General features: G+C 49.1%; 1 protein-coding gene across 1 annotated transcript; it reads right to left on the minus strand.

Moving 5' to 3' along the window:
- Positions 1 to 4343: 4343 nt before the first annotated feature.
- Positions 4344 to 5996, minus strand: LOC100191217 (uncharacterized). The gene is made up of 4 exons (NM_001136651.2): positions 5640 to 5996; positions 5370 to 5561; positions 5116 to 5281; positions 4344 to 5016 (listed from the first exon to the last, which is right to left on the minus strand). Exons 1-4 carry the CDS (start codon positions 5913 to 5915, stop codon positions 4604 to 4606), a joined length of 1047 nt encoding a protein of 348 aa, NP_001130123.2. The 5' UTR covers positions 5916 to 5996; the 3' UTR covers positions 4344 to 4603.
- Between the last annotated feature and the right edge of the window lie 4996 nt (positions 5997 to 10992).

The raw sequence follows: 10992 nt of genomic DNA on the forward strand, positions 1-10992 counted from the left end.
TTTGTGGAGTGAGGTTAGGTGATATCTCATCGTATCACTCCACCTAGAATAATCTTCACCGTCAAACGTTGGTGGTTTGCCTAATGGGACGAAAAGTAGTGGAGTATGCTTAGGAATGCGAGGATAGCGTAAGGGAATCTTACTAAACTTCTTGCGCTCATGGCGCTTAGAAGTTATGGACGGTGCATCGAAGCCGGAGGTGGATGGCGACGAAGAGTCGGTCTCGTAGTAGACCACCTTCCTCATCTTCTTCTTCTTGTCACCGCTCTGACCCGACTTGTTGTGTGAAGGGGATCCCTTCACTTTGTTGGTGGACTCCCCGGATGGAGCCTTCCCGTGGCTTGTAGCGGACTTCTCACCATCGATCCCCATCTTCTTGGCGTGATCTCTCGACATCACTTCGAGCGGTTAAGCTCTAATGAAGCACCGGGCTCCGATACCAATTGAAAGTCGCCTAGAGGGGGGTGAATAGGGCGAATCTGAAATTTATAAACTTAAGCACAACTACAAGCTGGGTTAGCGTTAGAAATATAAACGAGTCCGACAGAGAGGGCGCAAAACAAATCGTGAGCAAATAAAGAGTGAGACACGATGATTTGTTTTACCGAGGTTCGGTTCTTGCAAACCTACTCCCCGTTGAGGTGGTCACAAAAACCGGGTCTCTTTCAACCCTTTCCCTCTCTCAAATGGTCACCTAGACCGAGTGAGCTTCTCTTCTCAATCAAACGGAACACAAAGTTCCCGCAAGGACCACCACACAATTGGTGTCTCTTGCCTTGGTTACAATTGAGTATGATCACAAGAAGAATGAGAAAGAAAAGAAGCGATCCAAGCGCAAGAGCTCAAATGAACACAAATATCACTCTCTCACTAGTCACTATTGATTGGAGTTGTCTTTGGACTTGGGAGAGGATTTGATCTCTTTGGAGTGTCTAGAATTGAATGCTATAGCTCTTGTAATGTGTTGAAGGTGGGAAACTTGGATGCCATTGAATGTGGGGTGGTTGGGGTATTTATAGCCCCAACCACCAAAATATGGTCGTTGGTAGGCTGATGTCGCATGGCGCACCGGACACTGTCCGGTGCGCCACCGGACACTGTCCGGTGCGCCAGCCACGTCAGCAGACCGTTGGGGTTCGACCGTTGGAGCTCTGACTTGTGGGGCCTCTGGGCTGTCCGGTGGTTCCGGTGGTGCACCGGACATGTACTGTAGACTGTCCGGTGCGCCAACTGCGCGTGCTCTGTCCTCTGCGCGCGCAGGCGCACATTAAATGCGTTGCAGTCGACCGTTGCACGCGGAGTAGCTGTTGCTCCGCTGGCACACCGGACAGTCCAGTGTGACACCGGACACCGTCCGGTGCTTCACCGGACCGTCCGGTGAATTATAGCGGAGTGCCCTCTGATTTTCCCGAAGGTATCGAGTTCAGCGTCGAGTGCCCTGGTGCACCGGACACTGTCCGGTGGTGCACCGGACAGTCCGGTGCGCCAGACCAGGGTGCCTTTTGGGATGTCTTTTGCTCTCTTTATTTGACCCCTTTCTTGGTCTTTTTATTGGCTTATTGTGAACCTTTGGCACCTGTAGAACTTATAGACTAGAGCAAACTAGTTAGTCCAATTATTTGTGTTGGGCATTTCAACCACCAAAATCAATTAGGAAAAAGGTGTAAGCCTAATTCCCTTTAGAAGTCACCACCTTCGGCTCAAGACTGGATTTTCTCTTCTTCAGAGTTTTTTCGTCCTCTTTCACCATCCTAGCAGCCTGTCTACTCAGAACACTGACAACCCTTTTTCTCTTTGTCCCTTCGGCACCCTTGCTTAGTCGTTCATAATCAGGGTATTCAAAGTTTAAAGCGTCCATTACCCAATTCAACCATCGTTTTGGTCGGGTGCCGAAGGCTGCAGTCATTAGTTGATCTTCTTTTTTGGTATAATTGCCTAAAATTTCATTGCATATAGTTTCAATCATCTCCAGCCATTCTTGGCAAGGCTCTTTAAACTGTTTCTCAAACTTGAAGCGATAGGGTAATCGAACAAGTTCATTTTCCTTCTTTTTTCCTTTTAGTTTCGGCATACTCCATTCACTCAACGTTGGAGATACCCAGTTGGCCAGGTATTCTTGAACTAGATCTCTAGTGCTGATCTGTTCAGCCACCACCCTGAATTCTGCCACAGCTCGTTGGCATGGTGACCCTGACGTCATGGGGCACAGGGGCCTAGTCAGTCCGAAGCTTAAAGTCAGCGGACTCATCACCATTTGAATCAGCTTCTCCCTCTTCTTCTCATCGGCCTTGAAATAAAACCATTCATTCTTCCAGTCGGTCGGCCATTTCGTATGATAGCTGAGGACTAGAGCCTTCATACCCGGTCCGTGAATTGTTGCGGGTCAAAAATTATGGCTCGTACCCGCCTGTTGCATTAGTCAGGCCAGATTTTTTTGGGTAGGTCGGGGCAGGTTGATCGGGTCGGGTGGCCCATGATCAGGTCTATGCATGAGGATGGGGTGGTTCTCCAATGTGTGGGAATGGGATGGGGCACACAATGCTTGTCGGGGCCGGCATTTGATGATGCAAGGTGCCTCCGACCACCAAGGCAACTGCATTCTCACCAAATACGTAGAAGTATGGATGCACAATTTCTTTTATTTAGTCTAACTTTCGATTATGCATGATTTCTATATATCTCGTTGGTTTTCTTGCAGTTGGTGTCGCATGGTGTCCAGCCTTGCTCCATCTTCTCGGCGTATGCTATGGCTCATAAGGGCAAGGCGACGTTCGACGTCACGTTCAACCTGGAGGACAGGACCAAGGCATACAACAACCCCACCGTCCACAGCCACCTCAGTGAGTACACAACCATGAAAAAAGAGGTCCATGGGCCAGATTACGATTGGAGGATCGAGCAAATCGATGGAGATGTCCTCATGAGGGTCGAAGGAGGCAAGAGGCATGGGCGGTACTGGATTGCCGACGGGGCTATCGACTCGTCCTCCACTCCCACTCTGTCTCAGGTGAGGAACGAGCGCGATCCTAGTCATACGACATCGGCAAGACAACTCACAAGATCGCAAAGAAGAACTCCAGGTTAGTGCTTATGTGCCTTGTCATTCATTGAGTTATATACCTTCTCTTTTCATTATCATAATATTGGGGTGAAGCATTACAGGTCCAACTAGAAAAAGAGAGGAGGGAACGTATGGAGATGGAGGTGAGGATGAGGGTGGAGCGGGCGGATCAGCAGAGGATGACAGAGATGTTTCAGTACATGTATAGCCTTGGCGCCGCATCGGGTTTTGCTCTACCACCTCTGTTGTTCCCTGCAGTTGAACCTCCTTAGTTTTCTACTCCTATGAGTATGAAAATTTTAGTCGTGTATGATATATATTGTTTTGGTCTCACACATGCAATCTCTTCTCTGTACAGAATCAATCGGCAGTATCAAACAATCCTCATGGTTCGCCCAACCCTTCTCCGAACTAGTCCAGCTGTCACCTCGCTGATGTTCTTTTGAACTTAGTGGTGATTTAAAACTTAATATTTGTGAAACTTGTGATACTTATGTTTCTGAGTGTTGTTGATACTTATGTTTGTGAAACTTGTTGATGTTGGTAATACTTGGTCTGAACTTAGTGATGTTTGTTAAAAACTTGTGAGCTTTGTGCTCTTTGTGAGATATGTGGTGTTGGTGATACATGTGATGATTCTATGATGTATGTATATGTGATGTCAATGATATATATATATATATATATATATATATATATATATATATATCTTTCGTTTGTTTTAATGGAATAGCAAAAACAAATAAAAAGATAGATCTATGGTCACTTTATCGAGTGTAACACTCGACAAATAGTGCCTTTGCCGAGTGCATTGACCATATAGCACTCGGCAAAAAAGGCACACCTGAGAACCGGTAAAGCTTCTTTGTCGAGTGTTATGGTACTGGCACTCGGCAAAGACTCCTTTTTTGCCAAGTGCCGGCCCGAACAATCGACAAAGTGGCTGGTGTGGGGGCCCACTGGAGCTCCTTTTTACCGAGTGCCAGCTTGGACTCTCGGTAAAGAAACGACCATGGGGCCCACTGGAGCTCGCTTTGCTGGCAAAGGCTCTGTCATAGTGACTTTTCTTTGTCAAGTGTCCGACATAAAGTACTCGACAAAAAGGTCGTTGCCGAAAAACTATTCACCAAGCCCTGTTTGCCGAATGCTACACTCGGCAAAAAACTCCATAAAGGTAGTGAATCTTCACTATAATCACTCTAGATTCTAGAATCATTTTTTTTCACATGCTCCAGCATCATAATCAAGTATAACCATTCCACCAAACAATTAAACCTGTGAATAAATCTCAGCCAAATCACCCGTAGAATTCTTCAGACAAAGATGTGTATGTATCTTCACATAGCCAACCATATATATGGTTAACAGTGACAAGAACATATAATATGCTACATATGTATAATACAATAGTCTCAGCAAAGGGGTTTTTTATTTTCCAAGCCACCCTAAACAAGCCATCGAAAGAAGGTGCAGGCGTAAAGTACAATCACAACCACCGAGTTTCTCCTGCAGTCTCGAGCATCCTATATATATTATCATATCCTATGTGTTGACAAATCTGCAGGTCTTCCTGACCTCGCCGCCGGCAGGGTTGGTGATGTTGCCCATCTTCACCATGGAGTCGGAGAACTGCTTGAAGAAGGCCTCGGGGTCGGCCCAGTACTTGTTGACTGTGTCGGAGGTGGAGTAGCCCGCGATGCTGGACCACATCGCCTGGTCGGAGTTGAGCAGGCCCTCGCCCTTGATGAGGGTCTCGAAGTAGGCGTTGTCGAACACGTCGGAGGTGTGGCTGTCCATGGCGCTGATGTTGTCGTCGCCGCCGTCCCGCGGGCACACCTCCTTCAGCTTGCTCAGGTAGGCCTCGGACGACGGGTTGTACTTGGACGTCATCTCGAAGTCGCCGTAGATTCTGTCCCGGAAATTCTCGCACCTAGCGAATCCGATCGTGTGGGATCCTTTTTTTTTTGTTGGAAAGAAAAGTAAACATGCACACATTTACACAAACTGTAGTGACATTTACAAGTCCTGATGGTGGTTTTAGTTTGGTAACCTACCGACGAGGGCCACCATGTCAGTGGCATCAAGGCCCTTCTCCCAGAACTTGGCAATGAGCGTGAGGAGGCCTTGCTGGGCCGTAGGGATGTCGCTGTTTGCTAGGTCCAGGCTCGCCTTCTTGGAGTCCAGTCTTCCTACTGGGACATCCCAGTAAGGCCCACCAACCTGCAACACATACAGTTTGCAGTCGATACTCGGTTGATCTGGTCGATCGCTGGATGCAGGATTGAAAGGTGTGGTGTGGTCTGGTTACCAGCACAACCGCATCCCTAGCTGCAATCGCCAGCAGGTCTGCGCAGGAGACGGTTCCAGGGCACTCGGCTTCCAGCTTCTCCTTGATCTTGTCAACCAGATCGAACCCTTTCAGCGAGTTGACGTTCTGCTCCGCCTGCTTCTCTCCGATCATGGTTGCCGTGTCGTCGAGCAGCACCGACCCGTCGCAGCCCTGCAAATTAGGACGATGACATCAGCTAGCTGCTGCTGCTGCATTAGCTGATATATATAGGAGGGACCGACTGATCACCTGCACGAAGCAGTCATGGAAATGGAGGCGGAGCATGAGCGCGGCGTTGCGCGTGTCGGCGCGCACCGCGCACTCCATCTCCGTCCGGACGACGTGCTCCACGTTGGGGCACGTCTTGGAGTAGTACTGCAGGCTCAGCTTCGACGGGTCCTGCGCCGCCACAGGCGAGGGCATGCCGGCCGCCAGGAGGAGGCATGCCGTAGCCACGCAGAGGGCGAACGCCCTGACGAAGCGCAACACACCTGCTGTGGCGCTGGCGCGGCCCATCCTTAGCATTGGTGACCAACTTCAAGCTGCTGCTCTGTCCCCTGGCTAGCTCTTGGCAGCAGCTAGCTAGCTGATCGATGTCTCTGTTGCAAGCTTCCGGATCTGCATGCGCTTTATATATATAGGAGTAGCAAAGGGAGAATGCATGGTATGTGGTGCATACTCGATCGGGAGAGGGGAGAAGCGGGTCAAGAGGGAGATGAACCAACTCTCACGTGGTTGGTGGAGTAAGCAAGCTGAAAGGATCGGTATTTGTTTCTCGAACAAAAAAATATATACATGGGTCAAAACTCGCACTAGCGTTTGGTGGGTTATGGGTTCACCAATCGTTGAAAATGTTCAGAACATCTCAGACGATGCGTCGGTTCAAACTGACGTTCTTCTTGCATTTTTTTAAATGGAGTTTTTATTAATCTGCTTTTGAGAAAGCAAAACGAGTCCACTGGGGATACCAGTTTTACAGGAGTTCCACAGACATCTCCACTGCCGCACTAGCAGGCCAAGGAAACACTCCAAAAGAACTAGCAGAAAAATTCCAGTCACAAATTCAAATCGCTACTATAAATATAGGATCACCTATTCACCCCCTCTAGGTACTCTCAGCACCTAGATAGGGGAGGCAGCGAGGCGGCTCTGGTGAGGCACGGGGAGGCAACGGGCAGGCTCTGGGACATCAAAGGTCGGTGGTGGTGTGACACAGTCGAGGCGACAACGGTGAGCGGCTTCGGGGCGGCGGCGCCTCAGACTGGAGGTCATGGTGTTGGTTCCAAGCGGTTGGGCAGCTCTGTGGCGGTGACAGTGCAAACTAGAAGCGACGATGACATGGACCGAAGGTGGCAGCGCATGCTTGAGGCGGTGGTCCGGACCTGAGGCAATGGCGGAAACTATAAGCGGACGAGCGGGCTAGGGTAGCTAGGTGGGGCTAGGGTAGCAGGGTGGGGCCAGGTCACGGGCCGAAGGTGGTGGTGCAGGCTTGAGGCGGGGCGATCAATAGGACTCTAGGGAGGTGGGCTAGGGCTGATCTAGGGAGGCTCCGGGGACGCGGAAAGGCGCCGGCTAGAAGCCACCGACAGCGGCAATGAAAATCGTGGGTGCGGCGACGGTGCGTACGCGTGCACGGTACAGAAAGAAACGAGAGAGAGAGAGAGAGAGAGAGAGAGAGAGAGGCTGAGGCTACGGGCTATCGGTGTGCAGGGACTAAAAACTACTAATTCATGTTGCCTAAACCCTGTATCCGACAGGAATTAAAGGGGTACGTGGCCGCGAGGTTTTGAGCAGGGTCCAACAGGCATTCATTCCCATTGGTGGTGGGTGGCCGACAACAATTACATAACCCGCGTGGCTGAAGGGAATTAGTATTCTCCACGCTAGCTTCTAGCTAGCCAACGGGAGTTAGTTAACTCCCGTTAGCTAGCCAAAAAGTCGACATGATTTAATAAGGCCGATGGGGTTCTATGTGATTCCTGTTGTTTATTTGCTAGTTGTGTTGAGTCGTTTTCATCTTTATGAAAGAACTAGCTTTGATTTCAACATTCTTGTTGAGTTTGTGCTCCGATTTGGTTTTGATGTCTGGCTAGTGGTGTTGAGCCCTTCTTTTGCCTCTTCTTGAGGACTAGCTTCTCTTGCTTGGTCGTGTTGAATTGTTGCCCATTTCTTTAGGGACCAAGCTTTGCTCGCTCTAAATGACCTATTTTTGTCTTTTGTCTAGCTTTTGGTTATTCGAGTGAGTTATCTTTCTTGTTTCTTTTCCTACTAATCTTCGAGTTCTTGTGATGGTGGTGTTGACAATGCACTCATCAAGGGGGATATTGTGAACACAATGTAGACTTGTCCCTTGTGGTTTGGGTTTATGATGAGTGACTGTCAACATGGGTAGCTGAAAGGGAATTAGGCTTACACCTATTTCCTAATTGATTTTGGTGGTTGAATTGCCCAACACAAATAATTGGACTAACTAGTTTGCTCTAGTCTATAAGTTCTACAGGTGCCAAAGGTTCACAATAAGTCAATAAAAAGACCAAGAATGGGTTCATACAAAAAGAGCAAGGGACAACAGAAGTGCTCCCTGGTCTGGCGCACCGGACTGTCCGGTGTGCCACCGGACAGTGTCCGGTGCACCAGGGAACTCCAAGCTGAACTCAACACCTTCGGGAATTCTCAGAGGCTCTCCGCTATAATTCACCGGACTGTCCGGTGTACCAGCGGACAGTGTCCGGTGCCCCAAGGGAGAGCGACTCTGAACTCGCCAGCTTCGGAAATCCGCTCCGCTAAAATTCACCGGACTGTCCGGTGTAACACCGGACTGTCCGGTGAGCCAGCGGAGCAACGGCTACTTCGCGCGCAACGGTCGACTGCAACACATTGAATGTGCGCCTGCGCGCGCAGAGGACAGAGCACGCGCGGGTGGCACACCGGACAGTCTACAGGACTTGTCCGGTGCACCACCGGACAGCCAGGCGGGCCCACAAGACAGAGCTCCAACGGTCGGAACCCAACGGCCAGGTGACGTGGCTGGCGCACCGGACTGTCCGGCGCGCCATGCGATAGAAGCCTTCACCAAACGGCTAGTTTGGTGGTTGGGGTTATAAATACCCCCAACCACCCCACATTCAAGTCATCCAAGTTTTCCCACTTCTACACCTTACAAGAGCTAGCATTCAATACAAGACACACCAAAGAGATCAAATCCTCTCCCAATTCCACACAAAGCTTTAGTGATTAGTGAGAGAGGTTTGTTGTGTTCATTTGAGCTCTTGCGCTTGGATTGCTTCTTTTTCTCATTCTTTCTTGCGATCATCTCAATTATAATCAAGGCAAGAGACACCAATTGTGTGGTGGTCCTTACGGGAAGTTTGGTTCCCATTTGATTGAGAAGAGAAGCTCACTCGGTCCGAGGAACCGTTTGAGAGAGGGAAAGGGTTGAAAGAGACCCGGTCTTTGTGACCACCTCAACGGGGAGTAGGTTTTCAAGAACCGAACCTCGGTAAAACAAATCCTTGTGTCACACTCTTTATTCGCTCACGATTTGTTTTGCGCCCTCTCTCTTGGACTCGTTTATATTTCTAACGCTAACCCGGCTTGTAGTTGTGCTTAAGTTTATAAATTTCAGATTCACCCTATTCACCCCCCCTCTAGGCGACTTTCAATTGGTATCAAAGCTCGGTGCTTCATTAGAGCCTAACCGCTCGAAGTGATGTCGGGAGATCACGCCAAGAAAGAGATGGGGACCGGCGAGAAGCCCATTACAAGCCACGGGAAGGCTTCATCGGGAGAGTCCCACAACAAAGGGAAGGGGAAGGCAAAGGAATCCCCTTCACACAAGTCGCATCGGAGTGGCGATAAGAAAAAGAAGATGAGGAAGGTGGTCTACTACGAGACCGACACTTCATCACCATCAACCTCCGGCTCCGACGCGCCGTCCGTAACTTCTAAGCGTCAAGAGCGCAAGAAGTATAGTAAGATCCCCCTACGCTACCCTCGCATTTCTAGACATACTCCATTACTTTCCGTTCCATTAGGCAAACCGCCAACCTTTGATGGTGAAGATTATGCTAGGTGGAGTGATATGATGAGATTTCACCTAACCTCACTCCACAAAAGTATATGGAATGTTGTTGAGTTTGGAGTATAGGTACCATCCGTAGGGGATGAGGATTACGATGAGGACGAGGTGGCCCAAATCGAGCACTTCAACTCCCAAGCCACAACTATACTCCTCGCCTCTCTAAGTCGAGAGGAGTATAATAAGGTACAAGGGTTGAAGAGCGCAAAGGAGATTTGGGACGTGCTAAAGACCGCGCATGAAGGAGATGAGGTGACCAAGATCACCAAGCGGGAGACGATCGAGGGGGAGCTCGGTCGCTTCTGGCTTCGCCAAGGGGAGGAGCCATAAGAAATGTACAACCGGCTCAAGACCTTGGTGAATCAAGTGCGCAACCTCGGGAGTAAGAAATGGGATGACCATGAGATGGTTAAGGTTATTCTTAGATCACTTGTTTTCCTTAACCCTACTCAAGTTCAATTAATTCGTGGTAATCCTAGATATACACTAATGACTCCCAAGGAAGTTATTGGTAATTTTGTGAGCTTTGAGTTGATGATCAAAGGCTCAAAGAAAATCAAAGAGCTAGATGGCCCCTCCACGCCCGAAGCACAACCGGTTGCATTCAAGGCAACGTAGGAGAAGAAGGAGGAGTCTACATCAAGTAGACAACCAATCGACGCCTCAAAGCTCGACAATGAGGAGATGGCGCTCGTCATCAAGAGCTTCCGCCAAATCCTCAAGCAAAGGAGGGGGAAGGACTAGAAATCCCGCTCCAAGAAAGTTTGCTACAAGTGTGGTAAGCCCGGTCACTTTATAGCAAAATGTCCTATTTCTAGTGACAGTGACAGGGGCGACGACAAGAAGGGAAGAAGAAAGGAGAAGAAGAGATACTACAAGAAGAAGGGTGGTGATGCCCATGTATGCCGCGAATGGGACTCGGACGAGAGCTCCTCCGACTCTTCCTCCGACGAGGACGCCGCCAACATCGCCATCACCAAGGGCCTCCTCTTCCCCAACGTCGTCCACAAGTGCCTCATGGCAAAGGACGGCAAAAGGAAGAAGGTAAAATAAAGATCCTCCACTAAATATGCATCCTCTAGTGATGAAGATCATGTTAGTGATGAGGAAGAAAATTTACGTACCCTTTTTGCCAACCTAAACATGCAACAGAAAGAAAAACTAAATGAATTAATTAGTGCTATTCATGAGAAGGATGATCTCTTGGACTCTCAAGAGGACTTCCTAATTAAAGAAAACAAGAAGCATGTTAAGGTTAAGGATGCTTATGCTCTAGAAGTAGAAAAATGTGAAAGATTATCTAGTGAGCTAAGCAAGTGCCATGATTAGGGATGGCAATTTTACCCGCGGGTTCGGATATCCGTCGGATATCCGACCCGTCGGGTACGGGTTCGGGCACGAAATTTGACCCGTGGGTCTTACCCGTACCCGACCCGATTTTATTACGGGTCGGGTACGGATTTGATTTCTTACCCGCGGGTACCCGACGGATATCCGAAAATAGTGATTTTAGATTTTCAACCT

This window comes from Zea mays, chromosome 6, assembly GCF_902167145.1.
Source record: "Zea mays cultivar B73 chromosome 6, Zm-B73-REFERENCE-NAM-5.0, whole genome shotgun sequence".
NCBI lineage: Eukaryota > Viridiplantae > Streptophyta > Magnoliopsida > Poales > Poaceae > Zea > Zea mays.